The sequence below is a fragment of the Stegodyphus dumicola genome, chromosome 12 (genome assembly GCF_044657685.1).
Source record: "Stegodyphus dumicola isolate Sdum_Otavi_A_Nest chromosome 12, ASM4465768v1".
Classification (NCBI taxonomy): domain Eukaryota; kingdom Metazoa; phylum Arthropoda; class Arachnida; order Araneae; family Eresidae; genus Stegodyphus; species Stegodyphus dumicola.
The window spans coordinates 4,535,874-4,553,930 of NC_140779.1; the positions used below are offsets into that span (position 1 = coordinate 4,535,874).

The 18,057-nt window shown below is 31.9% G+C and overlaps 1 protein-coding gene across 3 annotated transcripts in view; it reads left to right on the forward strand.

The window, feature by feature from the left end:
• Positions 1-16,116, forward strand: part of LOC118196758 (influenza virus NS1A-binding protein homolog) — an 86,314-nt gene extending 70,198 nt beyond the window's left edge. For all 3 annotated transcript variants that reach the window (XM_085827445.1, XM_035368215.2, XM_035368214.2), the window contains exons 9-12: positions 2,380-2,625; positions 8,414-8,539; positions 12,856-13,029; positions 15,149-16,116. In XM_085827445.1, the coding sequence (XP_085683571.1) occupies positions 2,380-2,625; positions 8,414-8,539; positions 12,856-13,029; positions 15,149-15,492 (890 nt within the window). In that variant the 3' untranslated portion in view covers positions 15,493-16,116. The remainder of the gene's footprint in view (positions 1-2,379; positions 2,626-8,413; positions 8,540-12,855; positions 13,030-15,148) is intronic.
• The last annotated feature ends 1,941 nt before the right edge of the window (positions 16,117-18,057 follow it).

The window sequence follows — 18,057 nt, forward strand, 5'->3', positions numbered from 1 at the left end:
GCGAGTGTCTCTCCAGGGCCAAGGGCATTTTTGCTACTAAGCCTAAATCCATGAAATTTCCGAAGTATCAACGCATTGTTTAATAATGCTCTATAGAGTATTTAAACGGCTTATGCTTTATAAATATTTTTATATATGAACTTTAATTACCTTATTTCTTGTTTAAATGCATATTTTACACATTTTATTTTAATTACTCATCATTTTATGACTTTTAACATTATACATCTGAAAACTAAATATATTACTTAAAATTCTCTTTTCGTATGAAAAAAATTTTAAAACGGGGATCTACACACAGTCCTACATTACATTCCTTGAACTCATAACTCATTTGCCGTTTTGGAGGATTTTTCCGGGAATGTAAACAAACGAAGCATCGTCGTCTCATTTTCTTATCAGTCTCTTCTGAACAAAGTTTTGGAAAATGTCTTTCAGTTAATCTTTCAGAATCAATATCAGAATATCAAAATTTCAGAATCAATATCTGAAATATTTTGCATCATTTCTGCTATTTCATGCTCTGTTAAACATTTTCGACGCTTCGACATTTGAAACGGTAAAAACAGAAAGAATTCATGTCTAACAAGATCTAATTATTTTCTAAAAAACTGAACTGTAAACCGAAATACTCAACGCTTTAGCGCATATAAAACTTCTACTTACAATAAACAACTACCATGTGCGAATAAAGTGTGATTTAAAGAGACGTGATAAATCACGCCATTCGGAAACATTTAGTTCCCCGTTTGTTTATATAATCAAAAATATGTGTATGTGAGTCATGCTTCTCTCATTTCGAGTAGAAAGTCTAATGTACATGTATCTGAAACCATATGGACATACAGTGCCATCTTGTGGCAGAAATTATAGTTTGAAAAACATTCCAAGGTACTGGCACAAATACGTGACAGTCGGTAGTAAACGCAACAATGCTCTGGCGCGCCTGCGTGTCGGCCGGTAGATAAGTGTGTTCGTTGCTGGCATGTATACGTGACAGTCGGCGCGAAGGGGTTAAACTTGTTTGTGATATTTTTAGCTGACAGCTAGAATTCTTTTTGGATAGCAATACAGCCGGACATGACTTTTGATTTTTAGAAATCTGTTTTGCTAGCCACTGCCAATTTTTGATTTTCAGAATGCCACAAGTCTTTCTCAGGGCAGTCTGCTTTTAACTTAGGCTTTAGTTAGTTTGTCTGAAAATAATTTCTTAGCATCTTAATACAGATTTTATTGCTGGTTACCACTGGCATGCACAAAGTTTTAACAGGAGCAGAATTTGAAATGATGTGAATTCACATCTGTTCCTGGTTGCGGCTGACATGAATTCATGTCATTCCAAATCTTATTCCTGTTTGCCATTGAGGTGAATTCACATCCTGCTATTTATAATCGAACGCTAAAAATCTCGAGAAACACGAGGCATCCGACAATTTTGATGGGACATATACAGAAAATCATAATACATGATTATTCTTCAACTCTTCCAGCAGTCATGGCACCTTTCGTTTTTTCTTTTTCTTTTTTTTTCCAAAAATAATGGGAAGGCATAGATTCCTTCAAATTTTGCAAATTGTTATCGGATAACATGAAGAGTTCGTTATCTGTTGTATCTTGTGGCGTATCATCAAATTTTGCTTCATCTTCATTATTATTTTGATGCATAAATTAAATAGTCATTATCCCACCAACACCAAACATCCTTGCTGCAGCACAATTTCCATTTTCTTTTGCAAAATGAATGGACTGAATTTGCATTTGAAACCAGCACTGTCAATCTTTCTTTTCACAGAAGCCATATTTACTACTAAAGGGAGCACTAGATCAAGTGTTATTTCAACTGAAGCAAATGCGGTTTACTAAAGCCTTCAAATTTCACTTTAAAATCTCATCTTCAGATGACTATAGAAAAAGAAAACATCTAACTTTTAATTCCATGAAATACATTCAAGCTGGAAGTACTCTGCAATAGTTAATTCTTTAGGGAAGTGCATTCTTACTGTAAACTATATCCCCTTTTTCTGGAAATCTTGCAATAGCATTCTTTTGGACAGCTGCATTGAATACAATCCACCCTCTTTGCCAGAATATTTACTCTCTCAAGCATTTAACCCACACACATATTGTTTCCCTTATTGCTTGTCAGTGCAGTATACCATTTTTCAAAATGTTAGGACAAGTGTTCGAATAAGTGACCTCAAAAGATAAGAACATTAGACATGCATCTTTAAGGTTTCTTTGTGAAGAATCGACTGAATGCTATACAGCAATATACCTAAAAATTAGAAAAATGTAGCTTGAAATTATAGATGTGCATTATATGCTGGAAAATATGGTATACAGATGATTGAAATATACACATAATTTTATCTTTTGTAGGTGGCTATGATAGAGGAGAATGTTTAAAGACTGTTGAATCGTATGACTTTTCTACTAATAAGTGGACAACAATGCAGCCAATGAAAGTACCTAGAGGAAGGTTCAATGCTGCTGTGGTAAATAACAAAGTGTATGCTGTTGGAGGTTGTGATGGTCAAAAAGAATTAAGTTCTGCAGAATATTGGGACCCAGAGAATAACACATGGAAACAGCTACCAAATTTACCAGCTGTTAGGTCACATGCAGGTGAGACTTGACTTTACCTAACTAAATTCTAACCACTGTGATTTGATGTTTGTAAATCCTTCTTTTCTTGTTAATTAATTAAAAAGTATATCATAGGAGTTTAATTTTTCATTATAAAACCTGGTATTAAAACATTTCACTTGTGCTTATTTATTATCATAAATCCATATTTTTATGCTTAACATTTTAATTGAAAATTCTTAAATATAATTAAACAATACTACCCTACTTATTATAAGGACTAGAATTTTAAAATAATATGTTGTCTGTTTTCTGTCAACTATTATATGATTATCTCTTTTATAAATTTTGAATTAAAAGTAATAAGCCAGTAAACATTTGTAATCTTTTTATGAATAGCTATACAACTTTAATTTACTTAAAGGATATATTTTAATTGCTAAAAAGTATATTTTGTTTTTAACTTTTGGGGATTCTGTGGAATTTTTCAATTTATTTACAGAAGTCTTTAGGTAACAGTTAAAACCTGACTTGGAAGAATTTTTGGAACTTTAATATTTGGTTAGATATTCAGAGATGAAAGAAAACTTTGAAAGCAAGAATTCATAAATAAATTGGAAATTTTCCATTCAGTGAAAAGTTTTAAAATCATTTGTATATGTTAACATGTGCAGCATAAATATGTATGAAAAAAGGTGTGGCTAAAATTTACTATTTTATTTATCTGATATTAGAAGAGTTGCTTTGTATCTGTGACTAATACATCATTGGTTAGTTCATTAACTACAAGTTTAACCTTATGTTGACTGAAAAATTTCTCATTCATTATCTTTTGTATCTTAAAATGTTTGAGTAATGTATAAATAGTGTGAAAAATGTCATCAAAAATTGGAAAAAGAAAAGGAGTCTGCTTAAAAATTGTCCCATATCAAATTTTTAATTATCCTGAAAATGTAATTTAAAAAAGTTTTTCACTTGAAAGAGAGACCAAATGCAGTTGCATATTTTCTTTCTTATTCGCATATTGTTTTGTGTGGTATGCAAGGCCAACAATGGTATGTTGAAAGTGTTTCCTAATTTTAAAAATAAGTAAATGAAAAGAAACAGTTGAGGATATAAAAGTTCAGCTTCACTTGTTTAATGATTTAAAGTTATCAGGTTCTGTGTGAATCGTTATCCATGCAGGAGAAAGTATACTGTGTTTTGGAATACGCTAAAATGTCTTCATTTATTGGCATTCAAAAATATTTTCGCATAAAGTTTGGTAAAGAACTACCACATCGTCACAACATTAAACAGTGTGTAGAGCAGTCTCAGAACATGGGCTGTTTATGTAAGAAAAACCAGCCAAGGCTGAATAGCATCTAAAACCAAAGTGGTAGAAAAAATTAATGAAAATATTTTATGAAATCTCATAAAATAGAACTTGGTGTGCCTCATGTAATGGTGTGGCGTATATTACTGAAACGTCTACAATTCCAGCTATATACCTTTCAGATGGTGCAGTTGTTAAAACCTTCCAACAAATCATTGCATTACTTTTCCTGCGAGAATTTGCAAGATAAGCTGGAGATTAGGTGGTTTTGTGACCAGATTTATGTTTATGAATGAAGCCTTTCTGTCAAAGTTAATTGTCATAATTTACAATTTCGGGGCATGGAAAATCCACGTGGTGTAATGGAACATGAAAGTGATTCTCCAAAAGGTGAACATTTCCTTTGCCATTTCCAACAATTGCGTTTTTGGTTGTTTTTTCTGCGTGGTAAAATTGATTAATGAGTGCGCTTACCAAGATATGCTATCAAAGTGGTTGTTCCTTTCAGTTATAGAAAGCGGTTTTCGGCTTCATTTTGCAGCAAGACAATGCTACCCACATTGGCATAAAACATATGCCATTACCTGAAAAGTAGTCTACCGATTTGCTGGATTGGGATAGACTGCTGTTCAGTTGGTTATGTTGGGTCAAACAATATGTCATTGCTTTGTTGGCCACTGAGATCCCAGGTTTGATCCTTGAATCATAACAACGGATATTCTATCATGAGTGCTGAAGGAACTGGAATACTGCATAGCTATTTGACGTGTCACCAGAGGACATAGGACATCCATAATATAATCACTCATAGGACATCCATAATAGAAATTTGTATAATTATAGTTTCACTGTAAATTTGAATTATCAAAATAAAGCAATTGCACTGTTCACAGGTATGCTTTCTTTTTGTCCCATTCAATATGAAACACCCAGTACATACACACTTCTTTAATTACAACCTTAGTTTTGTAAACAGCATCAAGATTACTGATAATATAACCAGTGCAAACCATCTTCAAATGGCCAGTGAGTAATTTATAATTTGCTCATGACAAAAAGAGTTCTGAGTAAATCACATTATCATATTTTCTTTTTTCGTTTAAATGATAAAAATTCACTGTCATTCATCAGTCGGTCATCACAAGAAGAGTTCCGAGTCTTCCACATGTATTTTCTTTTTTCAAAAAAGAAATTTTAATTGTTTGATTTACTGAAGAATGAAAAAGATGCTGTGTCTTCCTTTTAAGAAAGTCATATTTTACCTCCCATTCAAATATGCAAAAATGATTATTGAATAAAACTATATATTGGTGAAGGCATTTGGAGATGCAAGTGAAGAAAAAGAGTACCTTTTGACAACTAGTTCAGTGGTTTCAGAATATCATTTGTTACAGAACGTCAATTTATTTACTGTTGGGCAATTAAGAGCAATCATGTGAACAAGGTTTCCACAAAGTGTATATGAGAAACAAATATGAACTTTGCGATAATCCTGGGGCTAACTTGGCTGCTATATCAGAGGCTGGAATAACAACCAGTTAAAAATATTCAGATCATACTGTAGATATTCTGGGGCTATTTTTCTTTTACATGTTCTGATAATAAATGACATTTTGTTATTTTATCTAGGTTTTACATATTTGGAAGTGAACAAACATATCCATGATGTCTTGTGTAGAGCTTAGATGCTCAAAAACGGTGATTATCTGTAGCAGTAGCAGTGCCATTAACTGTGAAGATTTAATGTTTGTTAGGAAGCAAGATGTAATCACATATTCTTATGTTGAAATAATAATTTGTCACAAAACTGTCTTGCTGTTCAGATTTAGAAATAACTGATATTTTTAGAATGCAGTAGGATTTACTTCAGAATCTTTCTCTCCTAATTTTGTTACTTTAATTTGAGAGTTAAATAATGCAAAAATTTGCATTTTGGATTTGAAATTTAGAGCATAAGAAAGGCTAATTAGTGTTATTGCTGAAAGTAAATACCTGAATCAAACATATTGTGTTTGAAGTTGTAGTAATGTCAGTGGTTAAATGTAATAATAGTTGTAGTATTGTCAGTGTTAAATGTCAGTGGTTAAATGTAAAATGATTAAAAACACAACTTGAAAGGATGTGGTAAATTCGATCATGTTTCTTATGACTGTCATGTAACTTAAAGTGAGAAGATATATAAACTGTATTTGCAAATTTATAAAAGCCTGTGACTACCTATTTTAAAATTGATTTGCTTATTATGGCCAACATGTTCAAAAAATATAGGGGTAAAATTTCAAATGCACAGTATGTATTTACTAACATAACATGCAAATTAATGAAAATTCGATATTGCTATTGATTAAGCGATATATTTATTTGTGATGTGAATATAGACTGCGATGAAGCTGCAAATTATGACATGGAGGAAGTGCAAAATGTATTGTTCACCTAAGAAGGAATCTCGTCTTCTACTAAAGTTCTACAAAACTTTTAAATTAAGTTTGAACTAGAAAGTGAACTGTTATGAATGATGTACATTAGCATTAAATATGAAAAGTTTAGTTCAAATTGATTGTTTCTTCAGCTGTGAAATGGATTGTATTTTGTGTGGCAGATACTTAATTTTTGGTCGTAATGATACCTAAAGCTGATTTTTAGTTAACAAAAATGTATATTGATTTGCATTTATATCTTGCTTAACCTGCAATGAAAGTTCTATAAACTTCAACAGTTGCATCTCTCACAGTAATGATTGAAAGTTGGTCAAAAGTAATTTTATTCATTAAAGCAGTTTGAAAATGACATTTATATAACTTTATTATTTCTAGTGAATTGAAAATATATAAAAAATGATTTCTACAACGAATGGTGATTACAGTCTACTGAGGTTAAACTTAATACTTAAAGCCCATGTTGTACGGGCTTTTAAGTAGATACTCGTGTTCAAAATATGCATCATATCATTAATGATATTTTGTATTTCTCACAGATATATAGTAACATGTTTATTGGTAAGAAAAGGGATTAAGTAGCATTTGTATCTTCTAGCTAGTCTGCTGATTTAGCTACATCTGAGTGTGATGATTGGAGGACAAGAGCAGTTGAAAAACTTAATTCTACCTTTCTCGTGTAATTTCAGGTTGTATATCCAACACTGTCATCCTACATAGGTGAAGCAAGCTCGATGCAGTGAAGATCACCCACGAAAGTCCCAACAATTTCACTATTCTTAGTGATTAGATTTCAGCTCTTCATGTCACTGCAGAAGATCTTTGTTTTAGCATGGCAGTGACCAGCTTTGCAGCAAAGATGTGTGAAAAATTATGGAGAAGTGACTGTGCCCACCTTAGATGACCATCCATCATACTTTTATATGTGAAAATTTTTACAAGAGACTCTTTTCAGCTGCAACTTTTTTTTTGGTGTTTATAAGTTGGAATCCTCACACTCTAAATTTGCATGCTTTTTATTGATGGAGCATTTGGCTTGTATGTATTTTAAAACAGGATTTAACTGAATTTCTAAACATATATTAACCATTTTGAGGCTATTTGATTTGTACTCGGCTGTTAAAACTTGAAGCATTGGGAATATTCAGAATGGAACCTGATGATTTTAAGGCTGTCTAGGTGAAATTGAAAATGCTTTTACACTTGAATAAATTTGAGGATCACCTTGATTTTTCGGGAAAAAATCATCAGTTCAAAATAAAACTCAAGTAATTTCGTGCTGCTTGAGTGTTAAATTTCGCAGACACTTGTCAAATGGCTTCACTTTTCTCTTTCATGGCTAGTACTTATATGAAATGGTTTTAGATTCATTAATATTAGCATTGTTTTCCTTTTATCTATCAGTAAATATCCATATGCATACAATGCAACCTACTCTTTTTGTTTGTAACATTTAATTTAGTAGCTTGTTGCCCCCTTTCATTTTTAGTGCGAATTATTTTCATAGATAAAAAAAATCTGAATTTTTTAGAATGTATCCTCATATTTTGAAAGTTTTTCTTTTATATTTTTTCAAATTTTATTTTTATGAGAACATTAGTTTACTAGTTTCATTCAACTGGTTTTAGGTTTACTACTATGCTGCTGCATTAGCTAATTTTCTTAGTTATTCTCAGAAGCTTCGCAGCAAAACATTCATGTTGTAGAACACACTGAAATTACATGGCAAGTTTTATGTAGTACTGGATGTTTATTATCACTGGTGGAATGCTTAGATAAATTTGCTTGACATCCAACCTAACAGCCTTGAAAGTTTCATATAAATTTACATTATAAGAATTAAATTTTTTTTTCATTTAACTGTTTATTGAATCTTGGTGAGTATGTTCCTGTTAGATGCTAAAAACTTGTCTTTCAAATTAACTTCCTTCTATGTTTATTTAAATCTGTGTTCATAATGCCCCCTAAAATTTTTTAATTAGTGATTTAACTTAAAATTGGGCTAAATATTTGTTTGCTATAGATGTTTCAAAGTAGTTTTGATTAGATTGTATTAATTTTTTTTCTTTCAATGTAGGTGTGTGTAGTATGGATAAAAAGTTGTATGTTATTGGTGGATGGAATGGTCAGCGTGGGATTACTCGTTGTGATATTTTTGATACAGAAAGTTGCTCGTGGTCCAATATGGCACCTCTTTCCACAGGTATGTTAGGTCTTTTCATGATGTAAGGTTACTTATATCTGAATTTATATTCAGTTTTCAATTTTTTTTTTTTCTTTTAAATTAAGTTTGGTGATTCTTTTCTAAGAAAAACACAGATCTAGAATATTTTGGTCCTCTCTGCAGGTTATTTCAGAGAAGTGCCAATATGTGTATTATGTTTATGCTATTCAACATTCTTGGAGTGTGTTGAAGAAAACTGATGAAATGCAATATTATGATTTTTAAGTATAAGTAGCCAATAAAAATATAATTTTTTCTTAATTCTGTATTGCTAGTGAGTATCTTATAAAACACAAAAAATTATTTTTTTGTTTAAAGCAACTACGAATACAGCTACAGGATATTACAAAAACTTTGCATTATAAATTTCATTTAATTTCAGAAATGCTCATTGGTCACTAAAATATTCATGCCATGAAATCTGCTTGCTATTTTTTCTTATTCTGAATCATATCGTATTAAAAGAAAAGCAGCTGGGATTTTTGCAGTGCTATTTTGGCAATAGTGTTAGCAGTTGAACCAGAAATATTGTGATGTTTAATTTTGTTTTGAGATTTTGCCAGACTGCAGTTGATTGATTGACTAGAGCAGGGATAGGCAAACTTTTTACTCGCGGGCCAAGGTACATTTTTCTAAAATTTTAAAAACAATATATAAGTATTACAATTTAAATATGTTAATGAGATGATTGAAATTGTGATTTCATTTTTAAAAGTTCCTTATATTGAGGTTCGAAGTGAGATGTACTGATTCTAGGGAACGAGGCTAGATGTTCATCTGTCAGTCTGCTTCTGAAATAATGCTTTCTAAAGTTCATAGTTGAAAACACTTTAGCACTGATTTTCTGAGTGTAAGATATTAAATTTGGGAAACTTACTTTTGGTAATAATTTGTAAAAGTCTTAACTTTGGCTTATTTAGAAACAACTGCTTCAGATGACTGTTAGATTGCAACTCGATTAATTTAAGCTGCAAATCTGACCTCACTGCTTCACAGTACTCCAATTCTGCTTGAATGGCTCTGAAATCTTGAAATCTGCGTTTGAACTCAAAATGCAGTTTTCAAGCCATCTTCATAATTCTTAAGCTTTTAATCATTTACTGAGGGTATTGAATTAACCCTTGGGAAATGAGACTAGCCGTTCTTAGCTAACTGCCCAGCAAACAGATTAAGTTTTAGTTTAAAAGCTTTGAGATAGGCCCAAATATTGCGATAAATTTATTTTCCCCTTGCATCTTTGCATTCAAGTTGCTCATGTGATAAAGAAGATTTGTGAAAAATGCAAAGTCCGAAAGCCATTCTGTGTCTTCTAACATTTCACACTCTGAAAAACACCATTTCTGATGGAAAAATGACACAGTGTCTTCTTTCAGCTATCAAACTGGCTCGAAAACACATCCTGCACTAAGCCACCTTACTTTCATGTAATACAGTACATTAGAGTATTCAGATAGCACGGACTGAAGAAAATCTCGAAATTGCCTGTGAGTAAGCCCACGAGATTGAATAGTATTTACAAGTATCATGACAAGTATCAAGCACAGGTTTCATATTCAGTGCAGATTTACACAGAGCATCTTGATGTAAAACAACATTGTTCTCAGGATAGTTTTGATTAAAGCTTTCAAGAAATCCATATTTGTTTCCTATCGTATTTGGTACTCCATCAGTCATAATATTACATATATTTGTTATAGGTAACTTAAAGTTAAAAGCCCTTCCTGAAATTCACGAAAAATATTACATACCGTTCTAGTTCCTTTTAAAGAATGCATGCACGTCACTTCTTCGGTAATTTCAAAGTTCTCATCAACAGCTTTTATAAAAATTACTAATTAAGCAGCATCATTTATTTTCATCCATAGCTATGAAGCAAAATTTAAACTGGCCTATAATTGTGATGTCAAATTTTTACCAATGTCTTCGATTCTAGAAGTCACCATTTTTCGAGATAAGCTTACAGTTTCAAAATTATATTTCTTGTCTGTACATAAAACATTACAAACTTAGAGCATGCATTGTTTAACGAACTACCCATCACTGAGAGCTTTATTATTTTTAGCAATATTGTAGGCTACAATGTAACTTGCATGTGTAGCTGCTTCTTGGATACTGTTTATTTTCTTGAAAAAATTTTGTCGACCTGGTAATTTTATACAAAGACTTTCTGCATTTTGTTTTCTTTCATATTCAACATTGATTCGTAATTGGAATTCTTATGATTGGATGGGAAATGTTATATTCTTTGAAGACTGTTACAGCTTCATTGCAGATGAGACACACTGGTTTATCTTTTACAACTGTAAAAAATATTTCCAGGTTCATATATCATTAAAACCACGGCACTCTGAATCAACTTTACGTTTTTAGTACCCATTTGAGGGTTGAAATATTTTACGAATAATCCAAACAAGCACTAGCTTTGCTATACTTTTAATAATTTTACCACTATTCACAATGATGCTATATGTCCACAATCTTTCCATACACAGTCAATAATATTAAGACTCGTACCAAAAGAAAAGCCGCTGGCTGGATCTTAAAATGCGCAGTCTGCCATATGTCAGGTCTAAATCACCTATATTGGATTCCCATATGTCTACTCCCTGAGGAAGAAATACGCTTGTTGGCGCCAATCTATAACTAACAAAGAACTTCTGCTTTTAACACTTTACCTATCGAAAGCTGTCTGTGCTTGCTATTTCCGTTGATTTATGTTTTGTAGAACAAAAATAGAGAAAGTAAAAAGATCATCAGTCCTTTAAAAAAAGCTCGATGTGTGCGAGATTTAAAAAATGTTAAGTATTGTTCAGCAAGAAGTACAACCATATGAAACTGTCAGAAAAGTCCTGTGGCTTGAATGTTAGTTATATCATGATAACTTTGACCTTTCATGTTAATTCTGATTTTCTGGAATAAAATAAAATCATTTAGCATCAGATCAAGTGAATATGGAGAGAAGTTAAGGACTGGCAAAATTTTTTTGCTCCGAAACTGCACCCCAACTCCAGCCATGTGAGCAGGTGCATTGTCATGCTGCAAGAAGAAATTGTTCTTCTTCGATCATTGTGGTGAACCTGCTGAATTTTCTTGCACGATTGATCCAAGATACCTGGGAATTGCGTTCCCAATTTTGTCTCATTTATGATTATATGCCAGGAAGAAAATCTGTCTGAGAATTTTCGGTAGACAGTTGTATTCTAAAAAAAGAAATAATTTTGCACACAGAATGTAATATATGGCATTAAAAGCATCTTTGATAAGTAATATTTGATATAAAGCTGTAGATGTTCATAAAATTATATTGTAAATTCAACATGTTTAATTTGAGTTTGGTGTAATGTTAAAAATGTTAAGATTCAAATTGGTAAATACATTTAATGCTTTAAATTGCTCTGTATTTTTAACAATACAGTTTGTAGAGTCGAAAGGCAGTTTAAAGATCTTATGTCATATTGAATAGCAGTGCTTTGGAAATAGGATATCATTCAAGCCATACTGAAAATACTTGTGCTGCATAGCTTACATGACAAAGGCAGCTGTTATACTGAACTGTAATCAGAATGACATCTTTCATATGCTTCATATGTAAGACATTGTGGCAGTTAAGGCAGTTTGCCAAATGAGGTGAAAGTCAATGCAAAACATGCTTCATCAGTGCTCTTCCCACCTTGTCCAGTGATAGCTATATGAGGCCAAGAATGGATGGCCCATGCATAATACATATATAACAAGGAACCCCAGGAAAATCTAAAATATAGGGTGGCCCCACTCTGTATTTATTGTATCGATTAACTTTAAAACTGTACCAATAGCGACATAACTGTATAAAGGGGTTAGTGATCATTTACATATTCAAAAATAATTTTGTGTATTAATTTTTTTTCGAATAATTTTCATTTTGTGTTCTCATATATTTGTACTGAAATCTGTCTGAAGAGCGATTAGAACAAGATTATGCTAAGTATTGCTCCATTTTCATTTTAATAAATTTTACTTGAAAAATGATGCCAGTTGTAGTAATTTGTTACAGGCATTTAAAGTTGCCATATTTGGAAGTTCTGTTTATATTGTAGATTATAAACGCATTATAAAACACGCTGGTTATTTAAACAACATTATAAAACCATTTTGTAAAACACAATGGAGTTCACTGGTGCATAATGCATAGGTTAATCATTTTATTAATAATGAAAACTTAACTTTTTATTCTTAGCAAAATTATAGAGTGTCGTGACTTTATCCTTCAGTGTTTTAAGTAACATTTTATTAATATTTTTTAAAATTTCATTTAGGTCGTTATCAAGCTGGAGTGGGTGCGATGAATGGCTATGTGTATGCAGTGGGTGGTTGCGATTCCTGGAATTGTTTAAGTTCTGTTGAGAAATACGATCCAGCGACAGATACATGGTGTGTTGTTGCTCCTCTTAATACAGCAAGACGTGGTTGTGGATTAGCTGTTTATGATGGTAATTATTGATTCTTAAAGTTCATAGTTTGTCATATTATTAAGAATTTTAAAAAATCATTACCAAGTAATGTCAATAAACTGGTAAATCTATTTGTGAATTTAAGTTGTGTAAAATGATCAATGCACAGCTGTTACTGTCATGCATCACTTACACACATCACAGGTAGAGAAAATATTCTTTATGCTGCATTAGTAGTATTGGTGATTTCTGAATATCAGAAAATAATAATTTTGTAAGAAAAATAATCTTTCGTACTATATCCTGCATTGTTCTGCCTACAATATATCCTTCTAATACTGAGAATCGTTTGCTACTTGGCAGTTTTGCTTTTATGCAAAATGTCACTTCTAAAGAAGCAATCAATGAAATCATTGTTTGTGCTCTTGCTGAAGAAAATTATTCATATCTAGCTATTAAAAACGTTGTGAAAGCCATGGTTTTCCAATATCTAAAGCTATGATATATAATGTTGTGAACAACAAAGGGGGGAAAGTCAGAATTTAGCTTCAAGTGGAAAAATTGTTCCAAATATGTATCAAAGAAAAAAACGGAATGTTGGAAAGGCAAGACCTTTAATGTTAAAAGAAAATTCACCAAGTCAAAGGACAGTTGCAAAGTCATTAAAATGTTCAATGTTAACTGTAAATCTTAAAAGCGCAAAAAAATATAATGCTCACCGTCTTTCTCCATGACATATTACCAAATGCAGAACGTGTTTCTCTCAGTACAGGAGTCATCATCCTATGAAAGTCCCTCTGATGACTGCACAAAACATTGCGCAACAATTAGCAGGGGCACAGGAAAATTGCCAGTGGAGCGTCGATTTTGGAAAATATTGCCTGGTGTAATGAGTCAAGATTAACTTTGGTAGTGCCAATAGCGGAGTACACGTCCACATGAAATGATGGATCCTTCATGTCATCAGAGGACTTTTCAAGCTGGTGTTCTTGTCTGGGGAGTGTTGACATGAACTGAAATGGGACTCCTGGTGTGTGTGACATCGTCTCTCATAGATGAACATTACTGGAATATCCTTGACCACCATCTGCTCCTGTATGTTCATTTTCGATGGCCCACTGCAGAGATTTATCTTTTAACAAGACAATTGCACCATACCATCTCTCCCGAATTGTATCTGAATGTTTGGATGAACATTCCACAGATATGCACGTTTTCCTGGGCACTGACCTTGATGCCTGAATCCGATCAAGTACATCTGGAATGCTACTGAGAGAGATGTTCGAAGCTCTGACCACCTTCCATCTAATCATGTACTGTGGGAGGTGTTTCATGGATACGTATAGCTTCCCATCACTTCAATTGTCTCGATTATAATACTTGGTCCTTAGATTAGTTAAATAATGATGTGGAGGAGAGAAATATTAATGCTGACATTGGCTTTAAATGCTTCAAGACACAACTAAGTTTACTAAGATTTTTAATTTTTTCTGATTTTCTAAATAATTACAATTTAATCATAATAAAATAAATATATGGTTATGTTGAGAGTTCCTTTCTAATTAAATAAATCAGTATAGATGAAATGTATGTAGTTACATAAATTAGTTACAATTTACTGATAAATATTAAGTTTTTAAATACTTGTATAAAATTCATATTTCTAATATAGAACAGCGAATTAGCTGTAAAGAAGTGTACTATGATAGCTCATCTCACCAATTATAGAACAGTATACCAGTTTACTTATAGTGTGATAGAATTAACTGACATGTGATGTTGGTGTTCTTAAATATTATATTGAGGTGATTTACATGTATAAATCGCATTTATTTAAATTTATTATTGTGTAAGGATTCTAATCATTGCAAACTCATGTGATGTGATTTAGAAGGAAGGTAATAGCAAGAATTAGAAAGAATTCTGAGATACTTTTATTTGCAACTGTGCTTATTGTAAGGGTGAGACAGTATAGGGATTTTAAGCATGCGATGTTGATTAGATTTTGGTGTTAAATTTTATGCATTTCTTTTTTTAATGTCTGCTTTATCGAGTGAATGTACGAGTTTTATTCATAGAGAAATTTCCTGTACGTAAAAGTCTTTAATTCTATTTAACAATTTTTGATATTTAAAATTTTTTTACATTAATTTTACAGGAAAACTGTATGCAGTTGGTGGTCATGATGGCATCCACTCTTTGTGCACTGTTGAAATCTATGAATCTGAGACAGATACCTGGATTGCTGGACCATCACTAACATGCTGTCGTGCAAATGTTGGCGTAAGTGTGGTGGGAAATCGCTTGTTTGCTGTAGGTGGCTTTAATGGAAAAACTTTCCTCAATACTGTTGAATATCTTGACCGTGAGAACAATGAATGGACTTCATTTGTGCCAAGAGAGCATGGTTCTTGTAATTCCACCATCAAAAATGGCTCTACAGACTGTGATTCAACTAATAATGGACTCAATGGAATTGTACATGATGAGCCAGCTCACTGATTAAGGTGTAGATGGAGCAGTAGTCATGCACTTAAAAACGTTCCATGCTGTTACAATCTCTTAACATTCAAGAGAATTTTGTTATTGTGAATATGTGTGATGTTGTTTGACACTCACTGTTACATGTTTATTATCTGAAGTAAAATATTTTTTTTTAACTTTGTTTTAAAGGCCTGAAGTACAGTCTGAAAAATATTCAATAGTGTTAATATGCAAATCATTCCACTGCAAGAAGTCTGTAATTCGATTTGTTCCTAGCCATACAGTGAAATAAGCCTATTTACTTGTATGTCCTTTTTGGTATTAATTTACATCCTCTAAAAAGATTTTATAATTTTACATAATAAAATGTTTTGGCTGATCTGTAGTAAAATTGAGGTATGAAAAAATACTCAGGTAATAATTTGTATGGCTTTTAACAAGATATTATGTGAATTTTTCAGAAGTTGAAGAAAGTCTTACTGTTTTTATATTCTTTGATATAGTCAGACGTTTGCTTGACTTGTTTTTATAACTTGATATGTTATCACGAGGATCAAGGAATGCTATTCTAATTGAAGGTTTTTATCTGTCACTGAATAAAATTAATTTCATTTTGACAAAATAAAAGCAATTTAAATTTGATTCCGAATTCTTTACCTTTTCAGTCATAAATGTCTCTCCAGTGATATGACTTTTTCTTAAAATTATCACATGTAAGGAGTTATATTTTTAATCATTGGGGAAGAAGTTATACCACAGACATAATATTACCTTATACAGAAATTGTGCACATCTGTAAGTCATGTTGGCTATAATCATCAAGGGTATAAACATCAATCAAATCAATCATGATCTGTTCGTGATGTTTCTATAAATGCAGGATTGCTGTGATTGAAAATTCATTACATTAAAATTATAAATGCACAATAGAAATATATAAAATAAGGTTATTTCAAAAAGAATTTATTTTTCGTATTAGTTCTAAAGTTTTTGGAATATTCTGAGTTTTAAGAACCTTGAAAGTAAAGGTTGTAGAATATGAACTTGTGTATATATTTAACAAATAAGTTGGGAAAATCACTATGATTTGGAAGGGAGCAAAATTTGCCAGATTTAATAATGTAATTAGGAGTGCCAAGTTGACACAACATTTGAAAATTAATCTGACAAGTTAACCTTCTCTCCTTTAATACCGGTTTTCCAGAAATCCATATATTTTCTGAAAACTGACAAATCTTAGGAGCAGAGGGACCACAAAATATCGGTAAAATGTTGTAAACATGACACCATAAGTTGCTAAAATGCTTGTTTCAGGTATGGAGATCTCAATATACGTGCATTTCATCAAATAAACAGTGAGAAAGACAGTTCACAATGGGTACATTTTACAAAAGCGACAGCCTCGCACTTATCATTTGTCAATAAATCGAAGCAGTAATCCATTGGTGCATTCCACGTTCATTATCCAAGTATCCGCCCTAATAAAAAGCATACTTATGAATATCCAGAGGCTGGATCTTTCCCGTACATCCTTCAGGTACCAATTCTTTTTGTAGGACTTGACCATCGGGTACTTCGAAAGCAGACAATGCATGAACATACGAGAAATAGAGACATCATTACAGTTTTTTTACTTGTGACATGAGTTTCAGAAAATGTATAGGTTTCTGGGAAACCGGTATCAAAGGAGAGAACGGTTACTTGTGAGTTTCATTAAATTGCTTATATATATCTACATAAGTATCAACCTGAAGATATTACTCTGTTGATCTCGTTCAGCTTTTCTTTATAACTTAAGTCTGGAATACAATCTAGAACTATTAAATAATATACCTTTCCTCTACCATTTTCGTAACATTGCGTAATTTTACATAACAGATAGTTCTATTAGAAATCAGTATTTTATTATGAATGTCCCTGCTAAATTGCATAACCAGTCCTTCAGATTTCATTACTCATTAAATATGCTGACTCAGCAAGCCTCTTAGTTGGTCTTTCATTTCACTTGTCTTGGAAAGTTCCCATTAATTAGATTTTCTAGCTCGACTGCCTTAGGAAAAAAGAACAAGCTCTCTAAAACTAATTTCCCTCCTTTTCTTTCTGTGTCACTTAATTTTGAGTTTGGGTTTATAGTCTCTCTGTGCATGCCTCACGAAAGAGCCGCCATTGAAATATTTGTTACAATTGCAATATTTAGCATATCTTTCCCATTTTTTGTGAGCATAATAAGCCAAAAATACTAATAATGTAGAAATAGCAATGTTAAACACTAAAACAACATACCATTTCTTGATCTAAAAATATATTTTAATATGAATACTTAACATACTTTGAAATTGGGTGGTTTTGAATAATTACAAAAACAAATGGTATAAAATTTTGTAAATTCAAATACTTTAAAAATATATACTTTATCTTTTTTTATTGATTTGATATTAAATAAATTATCTATTTACTTTAGAATTTTGAAACTGAGAAGAAACAATATGCTAGCATGCATGAAAAGATTTAAACTAGTTTAACACAAATGAGCTAATTTTTCAATATGTCAACTCTACTGTAATTCACAATTTTAAATAGAAA